This window comes from Lipotes vexillifer, unplaced genomic scaffold, assembly GCF_000442215.2.
Source record: "Lipotes vexillifer unplaced genomic scaffold, Lipotes_vexillifer_v1.1 scaffold12, whole genome shotgun sequence".
Lineage (NCBI taxonomy): Eukaryota > Metazoa > Chordata > Mammalia > Artiodactyla > Lipotidae > Lipotes > Lipotes vexillifer.
This window is the reverse complement of record NW_006796716.1, coordinates 3,404,372-3,423,602: the sequence shown is the minus strand read 5'-3', so window position 1 is coordinate 3,423,602 and position 19,231 is coordinate 3,404,372. Positions and strand designations below refer to the sequence as shown.

General features: G+C 41.7%; 1 protein-coding gene across 1 annotated transcript in view; it reads left to right on the top strand.

The window, feature by feature from the left end:
• The window catches only part of CUX1 (cut like homeobox 1), a 359,467-nt gene that overhangs the window by 214,422 nt on the left and 125,814 nt on the right, over positions 1-19,231 (top strand). Inside the window, 2 exon segments of the mRNA XM_007468893.1 lie at positions 19,190-19,228; position 19,231. The exon segment at position 19,231 is cut by the window's right edge and continues 95 nt beyond it. Coding sequence (XP_007468955.1) covers positions 19,190-19,228; position 19,231 — 40 coding nt within the window.

The following is a 19,231-nucleotide window of genomic DNA, read 5'->3' as shown; positions in this document are numbered from 1 at the left end:
GGCCCCCCCCGTCCCGTCCCCTCTGCTGGGCTGCAGGACCAGAGCTGGTCCAGAGCAGCCTCGGGGGAGAAGGGGACAAGGGACAGTCACACTCTGACCAGTGCTGGGGTAACTGCAACCCAGATGAGGCGGCAACCTCTCCACCCTCCTTGACCAGCTTGAAAAAAAACCTGGGGCCCAAGGAGCTGATCGTTCGCAGGCTGAGGTAGCAGCTCCACACGTGTTAAAGGAAGGCCAGCCTGACAAGATGGGCGTCTGAGTCGCCTGCTGCCCCACCTTCAGCGCTCTCCCCAAGCCTCCTGTCCCGGGCCCCCGACCCATCTGGAGACCTCACTGGAGGTGACTCGGTGACTTGGCTTTCCGTGTGGCCCGGCGGGGGGTGTGGGGTGTGGGGGTGGCGTCTTCTTCCCTCTGCTGTGACTGTGGTGGTCCTGGCACACGCGCTATCTAGACAGCTTCTCATCAGTTGCTCATCAGCATGCTAATTGCTGTATGACTAATTATGCCCTGAATTCCAGTTGATTTTCTTAATGAGACAGCTGGGTTAATTATGTAATCGTATGATTACATTAGCCTAGAGTGCCCTGGCGGAGGGGAGCGTCTGCCGCGCTCTGATGTCATTGCGGGGATGGCGCTCACGGTGCCATCCACACTCTGGCCGGTGGCAGGGGCTCTGTGCACACGTGGGCAGGGGTCCAGGGAGGTCAGTCTTTGCGGTCCTCACGACAGAAGCAGCCACCACCGCCTGCCCGCCCTGCGCACACACGCCCCGGCACCTCACGGCCCGATGGAATCGGAGCCCCACTCCTCAGCCCCGCTGCCTTCCGTGCGGTGCAGCAGCGCCTCTTCCTCCTGTTGGTGTGACGGTGATCCAGGGCATCCTCACCAGTGTCCCAAAGTCCCTGCAGGAGCACACTGCATTGGTTTACATAAAGTCAGAACAGCCCAGACTGGCCCCACCCTTATTGCCACCATCCCCCTTACAGGTGCTATTTCACACCTTCTTTCCTCCCTGATCTCTGCACACCTCGTATTTCACTGAGAAAATACATGTGCTCGGAGGATGACGTCTCTCTCCGCTGGCCGGCTGTCTCCTGTGAGAGTCCACTGGGCCTACAGAACCCACCTCCCCCCTGGTTGTGCTCCTCCTCAGACCCTCTCTTCCTCTGTAGGACTCTGAGTGTGGGGTACCCTAGACTCCCCCTGGGTGACTCTGATGTCTCTCTCTTTTTTTTTAATTTTTGAATTTTATTTAATTTATTTTCTTATACACCAGTTTCTTATTAGTCATCAGTTTTATACACATCGGTGTATACATGTCAATCCCAATCACCCAATTCATCACACCACCACCCCCACCACCCCGCTGCTTTCCCCCCCTTGGTGTCCATACGTTTGTTCTCTACATCTGTGTCTCAGTTTCTGCCCTGCAGAACCGTTCATCTGTGCCATTTTTCTAGGTTCCACATATATGCGTTAACATACGATATTTGTTTTTGTTTGTAGATTTTCTCATCATGCCCATTCTAACTGGTGTGAGGTGATACCTCATTATAGTTTTTTGATTTGCATTTCTCTAATAATTAGTGATGTTGAGCGGCTTTTCATGTGCTTCTTGGCCATCTGTATGTCTTCTTTGGAGAAATGTCTATTTAGGTCTTCTGCCCATTTTTCGAATGGGTTGTTTGTTTTTATGATATTGAGCTGCATGAGCTGTTTATTTATTTTGGAGATTAATCCTGTGTCCGTTGATTCGTTTGCAAATATTTTCTCCCACTCTGAGGGTTGTCTTTTCGTCTTGTTTACAGTCTCCTTTGCTGTGCAAAAGCTTTGAAGTTTCATAAGGTCCCATGTGTTTATTTTTGTTTTCATTTCCATCACTCTACGAGGTGGATCAAAAAAGATCTTGCTGTGATTTATGTCAAAAGAGTGTTCTTCCTATGTTTTCCTCTAAGAGTTTTATAGTATCCGGTCTTACATTTAGGTCTCTAACCCATTTTGAGTTTATTTTTGTGTGTGGTGTTAGGGAGTATTCTAATTTCATTTTTTTACACGTAGCTGTCCAGTTTTCCCAGCACCACTTATTGAAGAGACTGTCTTTTCTCCATTGTATATCCTTGCCTCCTTTGTCATAGATTAGTTGACCATAGGTGCGTGGGTTTATCTCTGGGCTTTCTATCTTGTCCCCTGATCTGTGTTTCTGTTTTTGTGGCAGTACCATACTGTCTTGATTACTGTAGCTTTGTAGTATAGTCTGAAGTCAGGGAGTCTGATTCCTCCAGCTCCATTTTTTTCCCTCAAGACGGCTTTGGCTATTTGGGGTCTTTTGTGTCTCCATACAAATTTTAAGATTTTTTGTTCTAGTTCCATAAAAAATGCCACTGGTAATTTGATAGGGATTGCATTGAATCTGTAGATTGTTTTGGGTAGTATAGTCATTTTCACAATATTGATTCTTCCAATCCAAGAACATGGTGTATCTCTCCATCTGTTGGTATCATCTTTAATTTCTTTCATCGGTGTCTTATAGTTTTATGCATACAGGTCTTTTGTCTCCCTACGTAGGTTTATTCCTAGGTATTTTATTCTTTTTATTGCAGTGGTAAATGGGAGTGTTTCCTTAATTTCTCTTTCAGATTTTTCATCATTAGTATATAGGAATGCAAGAGATTTCTGTGCATTAATTTTGTATCCTGCAACTTTCCCAAATTCACTGATTAGCTCTAGTAGTTTTCTGGTGGCATCTTTAGGATTCTCTATGTATAGTATCATGTCATCTGCAAACAGTGACAGCTTTACTTCTTCTTTTCCAATTTGTTTTCCTTTTATTTCTTTTTCTTCTCTGATTGCCGTGGCTAGGGCTTCCAAAACTATGTTGAATAATAGTGGTGAGAGTGGACATCCTTGTCTCGTTCCTGATCTTAGAGGAAATGCTTTCAGTTTTTCACCATTGAGAATGATGTTTGCTGCGGGTTTTCCCTATATGGCCTTTATTATGTTGAGGTAGGTTCCCTCTGTGCCCACTCTCTGGAGAGTTTTTATCATAAATGGGTGTTGAATTTTGCAAAAGCTTTTTCTGCATCTATTGAGATGATCATATGTTTTTTCTTTTTAACCCTCCATTTGTTAATATGGTGTATCACATTGATTGATTTGCATATATTGAAGAATCCTTGCATCCCTGGGATAAATCCCACTTGATCATGGTGTGTGATCCTTTTAATGTGTTGTTGCATTCTGTTTGCTAGTATTTTCTTGAGGATTTTTGTATCTATATTCATCAGTGATATTGGTCTGTAATTTTCTTTTTTTGTAGTATCCTTGTCTGGTTTTGGTATCAGGGTGATGGTGGCCTCATAGAATGAGATTGGGAGTGTTCCTTCCTCTGCAACTTTTTGGAAGAGTTTGAGAAGGATGGGTGTTAGCTATTCTCTAAATGTTTGGTAGAATTCACCTGTGAAGCCATCTGGTCCTGGGCTTTTGTTTGTTGGAAGATTTTTTTTTTTTTAACATCTTTATTGCGGTATAATTGCTTTACAATGGTGTGTTAGTTTCTGCTTTATAACAAAGTGAATCAGTTATACATATACATATGTTCCCATATCTCTTCCTGCTGGAAGATTTTTAATCACAGTTTCAATTTCATTACTTGTGATTGGTCTGTTCATATTTTCTATTTCTTCCTGGTTCAGTCTTGGAAGGTTATACCTTTCTAAGAATTTGTCCATTTCTTCCAGGTTGTCCATTTTATTGGCATAGAGTTGCTTGTAGTAGTCTCTTAGGATGCTTTGTATTTCTGCAGTGTCTGTTGTAACTTCTCCTTTTTCATTTCTAATTTTATTGATTTGAGTCCTCTCCCTCTTTTTCTTGATGAGTCTGGCTAATGGTTTATCAATTTCGTTTATCTTCTCAAAGAACCAACTTCTAGTTTTATTGATCTTTGCTATTGTTTTCTTTGTTTCTGTTTCACTTATTTCTGCTGTGATCTTTATGATTTCTTTCCTTCTGCTAACTTTGGGTTGTGTTTGTTCTTCTTTCTCTAGTTCCTTTAGGTGTAAGGTTAGATTGTTTACTTGAGATTTTTCTTGTTTCTTGAGGTAGGCTTGTATAGCTATAAACTTCCCTCTTAGAACTGCTTTTGCTGCATCCCATAGGTTTTGGATCGTCATGTTTTCATTGTCATTTGTCTCTAGGTATTTTTTGATTTCCTCTTTGATTTCTTCAGTGATCTCTTGGTTATTTAGTAACATATTGTTTAGCCTCCATGTGTTTGTGTTTTTTGCCTTTTTTCCCCCTGTAGCTCATTTCTAATCTCATAGTGTTGTGGTCAGAAAAGATGCTTGATATGATTGCAATTTTCTTAAATTTACTGAGGCTTGATGTGTGACCCAAGATGTGATCTGTCCTGGAGAATGTTCCGTGCACACTTGAGAAGAAAGTGTAATCTGCTGTTTTTGGATGGAATGTCCTATAAATGTCAATTAAATCTATCTGGTCTATTGTCTCATTTAAAGCTTCTGTTTCCTTATTTATTTTCATTTGGGATGATCTGTCCATTGGTGTAAGTGAGGTGTTAAAAGTCCCCCACTATTATTGTGTTACTGTGGATTTCCTCTTTTAGAGCTGTTAGCAGTTGCCTTATGTATTGAGGTGCTCCTGTGTTGGGTGCATGTGTATTTATAATTGTTATCTCTTCTTCTTGGGTTGATCCCTTGATCATTATGTAGTGTCCTTCCTTGTCTCCTGTAACATTATTTTAAAGTCTTTTTATCTGATATGAGTATTGCTACTCCAGCTTTCTTTTGATTTCCATTTGCATGGAATATCTTTTTCCATCCCCTCACTTTCAGTCTGTATGTGTCCCTGGGTCTGAAGTGGGTCTCTTGTAGACAGCATACATATGGGACTTGTTTTTGTATCCGTTCAGCAAGCCTGTGTCTTTTGGTTGGAGCATTTAATCCATTCACGTTTAAGGTAATTATCGATGTGTATGTTCCTATGACCATTTTCTTAATTGTTTTGGATTTGTTTTTGTAGGTCCTTTTATTCTCTTGCTTTCCCACTTAGAGAAGTCCCTTTAACATTTGTTGTAGAGCTGATTTGTGATGCTGAATTCTCTTAGCTTTTGCTTGCCTGTAAAGCTTTTTTTTTTTTTTTTTTTTTTTTTTGGGGGTACGCGGGCCTCTCACTGTTGTGGCCTCTCCCGTTGCGGAGCACAGGCTCAGCGGCCATGGCTCACAGGCCCAGCCGCTCCGCGGCATGTAAGATCTTCCCAGACTGGGGCACAAACCCATGTCCCCTGCATCGGCAGGTGGACTCTCAACCACTGCGCCACCAGGGAAGCCCTGTCTGTAAAGCTTTTGATTTCTCCATCGAATCTGAATGAGATCCTTGCTGGGTAGAGTAGTCTTGGTTGTAGTTTCTTCCCTTTCATCACTTTAAGTATATCATGCCATTCACTTCTGGCTTGTAGAGTTTCTGCTGAGAAATCAGCTGTTAACCTTATGGGAGTTCCCTTCTATGTTATTTGTTGTTTTTCCCTTGCTGCTTTCAGTAATTTTTCTTTGTCTTTAATTTTTGCCAATTTGATTGCTATGTGTCTTGGCCTGTTTCTCCTTGGGTTTATCCTGTATGGGACTCTCTGTGCTTCCTGGACTTGGGTGGCTATTTCCTTTCCCATGTTAGGGAAGTTTTCGACTATAATCTCTTCAGATATTTTCTCGGGTCCTTTCTCTCTCTCTTCTCCTTCTGGGGCCCCCTATAATGCGAATGTTGTTGCACTTAATGTTGTCCCAGAGGTCTCTTAGGCTGTCTTCATTTCTTTTCATTCTTTTTTCTTTATTCTGTTCCGCAGCAGTGAATTCCACCATTCTGTCTTCCAGGTCACTTATCTGTTCTTCTGCCTCAGTTATTCTGCTATTGATTCCTTCTAGTGTATTTTTCATTTCAGTTATTATATTGTTCATCTCTGTTTATTTGTTCTTTAATTCTTCTAGGTCTTTGTTAAACATTTCTTGCATCTTCTCTATCTTTGCCTCCATTCTTTTTCCAAGGTCCTGGATCATCTTCAGTATCATTATTCTGAAATCTTTTTCTGGGACGTTGTCTATCTCCACTTCATTTAGTTGTTTTTCTGGGGTTTTATCTTGTTCCTTCATCTGGTACATAGCCCTCTGCCTTTTCATGTTGTCTGTCTTTCTGTGCATGTGGTTTTTGTTCCACAGGTTGCAGGATTGTAGTTCTTCTTGCTTCTCCTGATGTCTGTTAGACTCTCAAACTCCACATGAGCACAAGAGAGCAGCTGATCCCCCCCAGCCTCCCCTACCCCCGACCCCAGAAAGTAAATGGCATCACCATTCATGCAGTTGCTTCGGCCACAAAGGCAGGAGTCAGCTTGCTTTCCTTTCCCTCCCTCACACTTTAGAGCTGATCTGTCAGCAAGTCCTGCTGATCTCGCCTCCAGGAGGCACCCCGAGTTTGACCACTCACCCTGTCAGCCGCCCCTAGTGCAAGCCTCCGTTACCTCTCACCACTTGAATCCACTTCCTCCGCCCATCCTTTGCACGCAGCCCACGGGTCTGAGTGGTCTGAGCTACTTTTGTTCGTGTCCCCCAACTGTAAAAGATTTCAGATTTGTACCCCCATATATACTACTTATTTATTTAAATGATGTACGTGTGTAACTGTAGTAGTGTGAAATGCATTGCAAATCATATACTAAAAAGAGAATTAAGAGGACGTGATGAAGAGTAAAAAAGGACTTAAAATTTACATTTTATTAGCAGTGCAGAAAACATTTTGCTCTCACTAGAAAAAAAATTTTTAATCCACCTCATTGAGGCATAATCTATATACAATAAAACACACCTATTTTGTGTACAATTTGATACAGTGGCCCACCACACAATCAAGATATAGAACATTCATAACCTCTCGAAAGTTCCCTCATGATCCCAAATGCCGGCAACCACTGGTCTGCTTTCTGTTGATCTAGCTTAGGTTCATTGTTTCTGGAGTTTCACATAAATGGGGTCCTTGGGGAGGTTCTCTGATGCGTCTGGCATCCTTCACTCAGTGTGGCGTGTTGGGGATTATTCACCCACGTTCACTGGGGAGTGGTATTCCACTGTGTGGATGTATAATGATTTGCCTACCCATCCACCTGTTCGTGGACATTTGGATTGTTTCCAGTTTGTGGCTATCGTGAATAAACCTGCTATAAGCGTTCATAGACATTTGTATATGGACATTTGTTTTCATTTCTTTTAGATAAATACTTAGGACTAGAATTCCTGAGGCATGGGGTAGGTGCATGTTTAGCTTGATAAGAAACTGCCAAACGGTTTTTCCAAGCAGTTGTGTCATTTTACCCCCCCACCCCCAAATATGTGCGGGAGTTCCAGTTGCTCTGTGTCCTCTCCACCATTTGGTATTGTCAGTGTTTTAGATATTAGACATTCTAGTGAGTGTAGAACGTATTTCACTGTGACTTTAATTTTCATTTTTCTTGATGACTAATGATGGTAAATTTTTATTCATGTGCTTTTGGACTTTCATAGACCTTCACTTATAAGGTGTCTGTTTAAATCTTCTACCCGTTTTTTTTAATGGATTGTTTGGCTTACTATTGAATTGTAGCTTTGCTGTAGTCTAGATACAAGTCCTTTGTCAAATATATGCACTGCAAGTATTTTCTCCCATTTTCTTGTCTTTTGAAGAGCAGAAGTTTTTATTTTAATAAAGTCCAGTTTATTAATTTTTTCTTCTATTGGTTCTTGCTTTTTATGTTCTAAGAAATCATTGCCTAGTCCAAAGTCATAAATTCTTCTCTCCTTTGTGTGTGGGTTTTGTGTGTGTGTGTGTGTGTGTGTGTGTGTGTGTGTGTGTGTGTGTGTGTGTGTGAAGTTACATGGTTTTATCTTTTACCTTTAGGCCTATGATACATTTTGGGTTAATTTTTATGTATGATATGAGATAAGGGTTGAGTTTCTTTGAAAATTAATGGATGGTATATGTTTGAGTCTTTTTTTCTGGACCCTCTATTTATTTCACTGATCTGTATGTGTATCCTTATGTTAATATCATACTATCTTGATTCTTGTAGCTTTATAATCAGTCTTGAAATCACGTAATATAATATAAGTCCTTTTTCTTTGGTCTTCTTTTTCAAAATCATTTTGGCTAATTGAGTTTCTATGTAAATTTTATACTCGGCTTGTCAGTTTTTACAAACAAGCCTGCAAGGATTTTGATCTGGATTCCACTTGATCTATAGATCAATTTGAGGAAAATTGACAACACTATTGAGTCTTCCAGTCCAAACATTGTATATTTCTTTATGTCTTTAATTTCACTCAGCAGTATTTTGTAGTTTTCAGTATAGGGGCCTGGCCCATAGTATTCAGTTTATCCCTAAATAGGTCATGTTTTTGGATGCTGTAGTAAGTGGTATTTTTTTTGGTAATTTTTTTCCAATTCTTTGATGCTTTTATATAGAAATGTGATGAGTTTTTATATAGTAATATTATATTTGTGACCTTTTAAAACTTACTTCTTAGTTCTGAAAGTTTTTTGGGACATTCCCTAGACCGTTCTATCTTGAATGTCCCTTGTGCCCTTGAAGAGATTATGCACTTTACAATTGTTGGATGGAATGTTCTGTAAATTTCAGGTCAACTTGGTTGATAGTGTTACTCAAGTTTTTTATGTCCCTGTTGATTTCCAATCTGTAATATCATGTATTTCTTTTTCCTTTTCTTTTTCTTTTTTTTCCACACTGGCCAGGACCTCCAGTACAATGTTGAATAGAAGCAGAAAAAGCAAACATCCTTGTGTTGGTCCCAACCATTCACTCTTTCAACATTGAATAAGATGTTGGCTGTAGTGGGTTTTTGTAGACACCCCTTAAAAGTTTGAGAAAAGTCCCTTCTAGTCCTAGTTTGCTGAGAGTTTTTGTCATAAGTGGGTATTGAATTTTGTCAGATTTTTTTCTGCCTCAATTGAGCTAATCATATGATTTTTCTCTTTTATTCTCTTAATACGGTGAAATAGTTTAATTTTCTAGTGTTAAACCAACTTTGCCTTCCTAGGATAAGTCTTACTTGGTTATGATGTATTGTGCTTTTTAGAATTTGCTGGATTTAATTTGCTGATATTTTACTAAGGATTTCTCTATTTAAGTTCATTAGGAATACAGCACTGTAGTTTTTTGCCTGTTTTTTTTTTTTTTCCTTTTAATGTTTTTATGAGTTTTGGTATCAAGGTAGTAAGTAGTGCTGGTCTTATCAAATGAGTCAAGTGCTGAAAGAGTTTATGTCAGATTGCCATTACTTCTTCCTAAAACATCTCTAGTTCACCAGTAAAGCCATCCAGGCCTGGGATTTTCTTTGTTGCAAGGTGTTTGTTTGTTTGTTCTTCCATCGCTTCCACACCCTGTCTCCCCTTTGTGAACCACAACTCTGTTCTCTATGTCTGTGAGTCTCTTTCTGTTTTGTAATAACTTCATTTGTGTTATATGTTAGATTCCACACATAAGTGATATCATATGGTATTTGTCTCTCTCTTTCTGACTTCATTTAGTGTGATAATCTCTAGGTCCATTCATGTTGCTGCAAATGGCATTGTTTCATTCTTTTGTATGGCTAAGTAGTATTCCATTGTATATATGTACCACATCTTCTTTATCTATTCCTCTGTTGATGGACATTTTGGTTGTTACCATGTCTTGGCTATTGTGAATAGTGCTGCTCTGAACATAGGGGTACATGTATCTTTTTGACTTATGGCAAGGATTTTAATTATAAATTTTACTTCTTTAACAGATGGAGGTCTATTAAGATGTTTTATTTCTTCTTGAGTCAGTTTCGGTAATTTTTCAAGGAATGATCCACTTCATGTAAATTTATTAGCATAATGTTGTTGATGATATTTCATTACCTTTTAAATATCTGGGCTTCCCCGGTGGCGCAGTGGTTGAGAATCTGCCTGCCGATGCGGGGAACACGGGTTCGAGCCCTGGTCTGGGAAGATCCCACATGCCACGGAGCAACTAGGCCCGTGAGCCACAACTACTGAGCCTGTGCGTCTGGAGCCTGTGCTCCGCAACAAGAAAGGCTGCAACAGTGAGAGGCCCGCGCACTGCGATGAAGAATGGCCCCCGCTTGCCGCAACTAGAGAAAGCCCTCGCACAGAAATGAGGACCCAACACAGGCAAAAAATAAATTAATTAATTAAATATCTGTAGGATGGGTAGTCATGTCCCTTTTTTCATTCCTGATCTTGGAATTTGTGAATTCTTTTTTTCTTTCTTTCTTTCTTTCTTTTTCTTTTTTTTTTTTTTTTCTCTTCTTGATCAGTCTGGCTAGAGCTTTCTGGAGTTTCTTAAAGTGGAGGCTTAGGTCACTGATTTATTTCACTGTGGCCAGGGAATGTGCTTGGTATGATTTCTGTTCTTTTAAGTTTATTGAGACTTATTTTATGGTCCAGTATATTTCTGTCTTGGAGAGTGTCCCATGTGCACTTGAAGGGAATGTGTGTTCTGTAGTTTGCTGAGTGGAGTGTTCTATAAATGTCAATTAGGTCAAGTTGGTCAACAGTGTTGTTCAAGTCTTTTGTATCCATTACTGATTTTATATTTAGTTGTACTATTAATTAGCAAGCACAGCGTTTTGAAATCTTTATTATTGTGTATTTTTCTTTTTCTTGTTTCACTTATATTAGTTTTTAATTCATGGTTTTGAAGCTTTGTTTTGTAGTACATTTACTTTTAGGATTGTTATATCTTCTCAATGATTTGATACTTTCAAGTTTATACAATGATTTTATTTTTGTTAATATTCCTTGTACTAAAGTTTGCTTTGTTTCATATTGATATAGGCACTCCAGCTTTCTTTTGATTAGTGTTTTCATGTTATATCATTTTCTATCCTTTTACTATTAACCTATCTTTTTGTTTTATTTAAGTTGTATTTCTTGTAAACAGCTCTGTCGTGTTTTTTTTTTAATCCAGTCTGACAATCTGCCTTTCAAGTGGAATGTTAGATATTTTATGTTTCATGTAATTATGGATAAAGAGAGGCATAAGTCTACCATCTTATTATTCGCTTTCTTCTTGTCTTACCTATTTTTTTGTTGTGTCTTTCTTGCTTTATTTTGATTATTTTTTGTGATCTTATTTTATCTCTTCACTTGTCTTATTAGCTAGAGCTCTTTGTTTTATTTTCTTAGTGGTTACTTTAAGGTTTACATTAAGTGTCTTTAATTTATCACACTATACTTTCAAATAATATTATACTACTTCACATTACAATGTAAGAATCTTACAGTACACTTTCACTCTCTCCTTCCTGTGCTTTGTGTATTGTTATTTATTTTACTTCTCCATGTGTTATAACCCTACAATACATTGTACTATTTTTGCTTTTAAATGGTCAATTATCTTTTAAAGAAATTTAAAATGAGAAAAGTAGTACTTTATTTTTGCCCACGCTTTTTTCCATTTCCAGTGTTGTTTATTCCTTTGTGTAGATGCAGGTTTCTGTCTGGCATCAGTTTCTTTTGGTATGTAGCATTTCCTTTAACATATCTTATAGTGTAGGTTCACTGGCAATGAATTCTGCCAGCTCTTGTTCATTTGAAACACACAAACAAAATGTCTATATCACCTTCATTTTTTTTAATTAATTTTTTAAAAATTTATTTATTTAATTTTTGGCTGCGTTGGGTCTTCGTTGCTGCAAGTGGGCTTTCTCTAGTTGCGGTGAGCGGGGGCTACTCTTTGTTGCAGTGTGTGGGCTTCTCATTGCAGTGGCCTCTCGTTGCGGAGCACGGGCCCTAGGCATGCGGCCTTCAGTAGTTGTGGCTCATGGGCTCTAGAGTGCAGGCTCAGTAGTTGTGACGCACGGGCTTAGTTGCTCCACAGCATGTGGGATCTTCCAGGACCAGGGCTCAAACCCGTGTCCCCTGCATTGGCAGGCGGATTCTTAACCACTGCACCACCAGGGAAGCCCTCACCCTCATTTTTGAAAGATATTTTTTGTTGGGTATAAAGCTATATATTGGCAGTGTTTGTTTCAGTTTTTCTCTCTCTGGACTGACTAACATCATTTCTGACAGGAGGTCTTCATCAGCCTTATCTTTCTTCCCCTAAGAGTCTTCTTTTCTCTGGCTTCTTTTTTTGGCTGCACTGGGTCTTCACTGCCGCGTGCAGGCTTTCTCTAGTTGTGGCGAGCGGGGGCTACTCTTTGTTGCGGTGTGTGGGCTTCTCATTGTGGTGGCTTCTCTTGTTGTGGAGCATGGGCTCTAGGAGTGCAGGCTTCAGCAGTTGCAGCATGCGGGCTCAGTAGTTGTGGCATGCGGGCCCTAGAGCACGTGGACTGAGTAGTTGTGGTACGCGGGCCCTAGAAGCACGCAGGCTCAGTAGTTGAGGCGCATGGGCTCTAGGGCATGCGGGCTTCAGTAGTTGTGGTGCACGGGCTCAGTAGTTGTGGCTCGCAGCCTCTAGAGCGCAGGCTCAGTAGTTGTGGCACATGGGCTTAGTTGCTCCGCGACACGTGGGATCTTCCTGGACCAGGGCTCAAACCTGTGTCCCCTGCGTTGGCAGACGGATTCTTAACCATTGCACCACCAGTGAAGTCCCTTTTTTCTAGCTTTTAAGATTTTCTTTTTATTCCTCTTTTCAGCAATTTGATTGTGTTTATTGGTGTTCTTTGCATTTATTCTGCTTGGATTTTGTTGAGTTTCTTGGATTTGGGGGTTTATAGCTTTCACCAAATTTGGAAATTTTGCCACTTCTTTCAAATACATCCCTTGCCCCTTTCTGGGACATGTATGTTAGATTGCTTGATATTGTTTTACAGGCTGCTGAGGTTTAAGTAACTTTTTTTTTTCAATCTCTTCTCTGTGCTTCTATTTAGGCAGTTTCTGTGACTATGTCTTTGAGTTAGTTCCCTGATCTTCTTGATTTTGCAGTGTCTAATGTGCTTTTAAGCCAATCTAGGGAATTTTTTTCATTTCAGATACTGTATTTTAAGCTCTAGAATTCCATCTGGGTCTTTATAGCTTCTGTTTCTCTCCTTATTGTGTTCATGTTTTTCTTTAAATCCTTGAGCATGCTTATAACTGTTTTAGTCTTTGTCAGCTACTCCCATTATCTCTTGTAATTTCTGGTTCTGTGTTTATTAACTGATGTTTTTTTCCCTTATTCTCCTGATTCTTTGCATGTCTAGTAATTTTTGATTGGATGTTGGACATTGCAGTTAACTGGATTTTGTTGTCTTTCTTAAGAGCGTTGAAGTATTTGGGGCAGGCAGTTAAATTACTTGCAGATCAACTCAGTTATTCTGAGACATGTTTTTAAGCTTTTGGGGACAGGTCCAGACTAGCCTTTACTTTAGGATTAGCTTAGCCCTCCACTCTGGTGTGGCCCTCTGATGTCTTCTACTGAATGTCCTGCCTGTTCAACAAGCCTCTCTTCTCTGGCTGGTTGTAACTTGAAAGGCTCCCAACACTGCGAACTCTAGGAGTTGTTTACTTAGACCTTCCTTGTAGTTCTTTGCACAGCCTTGTGGAGTTTCACCCTGTGTGTATGTATGTACCTTATCTTTTAGCAACAGATTTTATATGACTCCTCTGAAGATTTCTCCAGCTCTTTCGCTGCATATCTCCCTCCTTTCCAGGGCTCTGCCCTGTAAATTCCAGGTACCTAAACCTCCTGATCTTTTGATCTCTATCTTCTCAATCCAGGAAGACCATCATCCTCTGCTTGGGTTCCCCCTTCCCTGTGCTGCAGTCCAGAAAGTGCTTCCTGGCAGAAAGTCAGGGTGATCATAGGGCTCACCTTACTTGTTTCCCTCTTTCGGGGATCACCATTCCTGATCTGCTGGTTGTATAACATCTGTAAATGGTTCTTTGTTTCGTTTAGATTGCCTAGTATTCTAGTTGTTTATGGCCAGAGGGCAGCTCCAGTGCCAGTTAATCTGTCATGGCCTGGAGTAGAAATCTCCCAAGTTTTGTTAATGTTGTTCGTGATTTTAATGGCTGTCATAAATGGCTGGAAAAGATAACTCACAAAGATACATAGATCCAAACCAAAGCAGTGCATTATTAGCTAACTTTACAAAAATATGATTCATATTTTTGAAACCTGTATACCAGTTATAAGAAAGTATTAGTTGAAATTCAGCTAGTAAATTTTTATTTATCATGGTATATCAGTTTTTCTTGCTAACTAGTCAGAAGATACTGTATTTTTTATATATTAAAAAATGGGTTTGAAACTCCTTTTGGCAGATATTTCATCAGGTTTGAGTCGGTTGATAATAGGTAACATCTGTTGAGTATTAATTCGGTGCCTGGTGGTATATCACATATTATTGTAGTTAATCCTTACAACAACCTAATGATATTGGCACAATTATTATGCCCAATTTATAGATGAAGAAAGTAAGATACAGAGATATTAAGTAGCTTGTCAAAGGTTGCACAACCAGTAAGTGGCAGAGCTGGGATTCAGTCACATATAGTCTGGCCCACACTCTAAACAATTACCCTCTACTCCCTCTTGTCTGATATGAGGCATTGAGACATTTTTGTAGACAATGTTATCTTTGCCCATAAGTTTATATGATGATGGGAACATTTCCAATTATCCACTTTTAGAGTGCCGTCACTGTAGATGAGTTTCATTCAAGTAGTTTTTTTTTTTTCCCACTAAGTATTAAAACATCACATTTACTTTAAAGACATAGATCATGTGTTTATATTTTTTAAATGTCTGCCAGGCAGCATATTAATTACTGATAGCCATCTGTCATCACAGAACAGGGCAGCTAATTTAGAACACTTAGCTTTTTAAAAGAAAAATTGTATAACTCATCTTTAAGCTTAAAACTCTTAAATACTTTGCAACTAGAAAACCAACAAACATTTTCGTGGTTCAGAGTACTGCAGTTTTCTTCTCATGCCACAGTGGCTCATTTTGCAAGAGTCCTATTCTCTGGTGGCTTTTCCCATCAGGAGTAGAATTGAATCCAAACTCGATCCCTTAACTCACTGTAGACACTATTTTCATGAGACTGACCCGCTACCTACTGTGCAACAGGGCACCTCCGACATTGTATTTTCAGCTCTAGAATTCAGTTCGATTCTTCTTTATATCATCTCTTTCTCTCCTTAATTGTGTTCATATTTTTCTTTCAATCCTTGAGCACAGTCCTCCCACTCTGACCACTTGTCCTTGGCTGCTTTCCCTTCCCTTCATCATACCTCACTGGCTTCTCTCTTTGCCTTGTGTATGCCCATCCTGGCACCCAGCTCTGGACCTTTTGCACTGCCATTCCCTCTGCCATTCCCTCTGCCAAGAGTCTTCATGTTCTCTCCTCTTCGACATCCAGATCTCAATCCCAGGGTCACCTCCTCAGAGGCCCTCCCCTCCCTGTCCTTCTGTCTCCAGGACCCATTCCCCATTCTCCACACCCTGTCTTCTCTCTTCTTCATGCTTGGCAGTACTGAGAGCATTCTGACTTGTTTGGTTTTACTGTTTGTCTATCTCCCTCACTTCAGTGGAATGTCAAGTCTTTGAGAACAAGGGTTTTCTCTTGTTCGCCACCGTGTCCCCCCAGCACCTAGAACGGTCCTCACGTCATAGAATGTGTACGTGGGCACTGGCAGTGGGACTGGAGTATTTTTGTGGCTGTGCCTGACGCTCCCCTGCTTCTTGGTCCCCTGCATATGCTGTTTCTTCCACAGGGATTGACTGCCCCACAGTCGCCACGGGTCTAAACTCTGACTCTTCTTTTTATTAAAAAAAAAAAAAAAAAAAAAAACCTCCTTTTCCCAGTTTCTCTATCTGGGAATGGTCTTCCATGTGGCCCTTCTTGCTTTATCTTAGTTAATTGTGAACATGGTTTATCTCTGTGAAGTTGGGCCCAGCTGACCCTGCTGAATGTCCATCGCAATGAATCAGTGCCTTACGCAGAGCAGACAGATGCTTAGGACCTGGAAATCATTAATGAGACAAAAAGCTGTGATTTCCCCTAGATTAACACGCAGGCTGGGGTCAGGCATGCCGAAATTCACTGTTTTGGTCTCTAGCCCAAACATGCTAGAGTCATTATACTGTCATGTGGTAATTAACTGTTCCTTTAATACAAGTAATAAATATTAAGCCTGAGAGGTACTTTAGCAATGCCTTTTACATAATCCAAAACGATATTCAAATGCTGTAGGCGTTGAGTCATTCAACTGTACTGTAGTAAAGTTTGAAGTTTAATACATAGAGATTTTTGAACATTCAGTTCATTCTTTATTCTATGACCAGTTCTGCTACTTAGGCATTAACCTTTAATCATGTTCAATTAAATACATATGCCGTAATGAATAATTATAAGATTGCCAGAATTTTCACTTACAATATAATGCTTTGAAAATTTGTCTAAAGGTCCTAGTTACCATTCACTTGATAATGTGCGTATTATTTTTATATGTTACTGAATTCCTTGCTGAACCTAACGAGGGAAACTATTTCTTATTCGAAGCAGACACAGTGGGTCCTGGCCTCTTAAAAGGAATGGACTGGAAAAGCTGTCAAGAGAAATTTGGGGGATGGAGGGCAGCATACTAGCTTAGCTCTTTAAAATATAATTTGTACCGTCAGTTGTGCTGGGAAACCTACAGCAATGAACATCCATAGAATTTTGTAGAAGCACAGTGGTTCTCCTCAATTCTTCCCTGACCCCTGTTTCAAGTTAAAGCTGTCGTTTTACATGGACGGGGCCACGGGCAATACTCTCTTTTATCTCCTTCACGTCATTTGCCCAGCAAAAGGCCATGTGGGGAGTGGGAAGAGGAGTGGCGGTGGGAAGGTGTCCAGGGAAGATACTGAAATTTAAAAAAAAAAAAAAAAAAAAAAAAGCACCTGGAATGTTCTGAGGATGTTCTATTCTGTAGCGCTATTACCGCTCCTACTTACAGGGAACCATCTCCCCGAAATAGCTTTTGAAATCTAATTTAATATGAATATTTCAATGCTGATAAAAATAATAATGAGAGGCCACAAATGAGAAGGCGATGAGGTAGTCATAAACTGTATATACGCACAGAACCAGTGCCCGGCTGCCGGGCTTTCATGTGATGGGTGGTGTTAAACGCTGTGCTGGACATGCCGTGGGGCCTGCCTTTTGTAAACCCCACCAAGACGCTGGCTCCTCAAAGCGCTCCTGGCTCCTGGCTCCTGGTGGCCCCGCTGACTGAGGCGTGGTAGACGGAGCCCTCGTTTCCAGGAACCAAGGGTGGTCTGAAAAATTAACTGCTCTGGTATTTGAAAATTCAGTGAGCGCTTGGATATATACCCTTGTTGATCCACTGGGCTCTGTGTTTAGCATTCCTCAACCGGAGACTAAATCTTTGCAGCCGCCTCACAAGTGATGCTGGCGTCCATACCAGAAATATCTTCCGTAATCTTTTCTAAGCCCAGCAGACTCGGGTATGCTTCTACCCTGACGGGGCCCCAGAGTCCCAGAGGAAGTGCCCCACTGGGGCCCGGCAGGTGGATTATAAGTGCAGCAGAAATAAAAATAAAGACCCAACTGATGCCAGAAGAACATTTAATGTCTCTCCATTTTGTGCTGAATGAATGGTAAAGGCAAAGTCCGCACCTGTACCCCGAATTCCACATCTGCAGTGTCCGATTTTAGGTCCAAATCTGTTGCAGGAAAGGGGACCCCTTCCATGGCCCGAGAGTGGGCTCTTGTCTAACACTCGGAAATGAATTGTCCGAGGAGACACAGGTGCTGACAAAGCAAGAGACTTTATTGGGAAGGGGTGCCCGGGCAGAGAATAGCAGGGTCGGGGAACCCCGGAGAACTACTCTGCCACGTGGCTCCCAGTCTCGGGTTTTATGGTGATGGGGTGAGTTTCCGGGTTGTCTCTGGCCAATCACTCTGACTCAGGGTCCTTGCTGGTGGTACATCCGTCGCTCAGCCAAGAAGGATTCCAGCAAGGATTCTCGGAGGCTGGTAGGACTTAAGGACTGGCGTCTCCTCTCTCCTTTTGACCTTGCCATGAGTTCTTCCGGTTGGTGGTAGCTTGTTAGTTCCGCATTCCTTACCAGGACCTCCCGTTGTAAGAGAACTCATGCGAGTGGCTACTGTTGTGCCTGGCCAGGGTGGGTGGTTTCGGTCAGTGGTTCCCCTCACAAATCCAGTTTTTTTGTAAGTGAATCTGATGGTGGAGAGCACATTGAATTGGCTGCAGGACCTCTCATAACTGGCCCAGATGCCCTTCTCCTGCTGTTTGTACTGTAACCAGGAGTGTGGTGGCCTCCTGGCTGACTGATCCCGCTGGCGCAGGACGGGTCACAGCAGCTGGGTCACCAGCTGTGCCTCTGAGGAAAGACAGAACCACCGAGAGCAGAAACCCGGGGTTCTCCCATCTTTAGATCACTAGCTGGTCAGCCCTGACTCTTTCCTGAGCATCCTTCATCAGTAAAGGAGGACCGTGACAGAAAGGGGAGCCCGCCCCCTCCGGGGACCTTCCTCTTTGGAAGGACAGTCACTGGATCTCACAGACTTGGGTTTGAGATCTCTCTGCCCAACTAACCAGCCGGAAACCTGGGCCCATCACCCCGCCTCAATGAGTTTTAGTTCCCTCTTCTGTGAAAGGAACATGATCTGTGTGTCACATCTCTCTCCCAGGAGTGTCCTGGGGCTCAAATGAGAAAATGTCCGTAACAGTGTTCTGTGATGGCCAGACGCTCTCCGGGTATCAGTTGTTATTTCCAACTTCCTAAGAATTACTGGAAACTTGAGGCCTTCGGCACCTTCCCACTGGCTGCTTCCTCCGCGTGGGCGCTAGGCGATAGGTGATTTTCCCGGGCTCCTCCGCTTGCCGCCGCGTGTATCTTTCTTCCTATCAGATCAGGGAATGGAAAATCCTTTAAGTGTCACACCAGGCCAGGGAAGTGGGCAAATCCCAGGGAGCCCGTGGCCATTCCCACCCCGTTTTCATGTACTGGGTTGGTCTGCGTGCACATCCCTTAGCAGCCGCAGAGAAGCACCCAGTCCATCCAGCCGCGGGGCCTTGGGGAGCTGACTCCCTGGGAGCTGGGCGACCTACTCCAAGCCTCCTCGAGGCTAGGAAGGTGGCTTGAATATGTCCAGAGGGGGTTGACGTGTGTTTCCCTCTCGTGCAGATCCTGTTCCGGCTCTGGACCTCGGGCAGCAGCTCCAGCTCA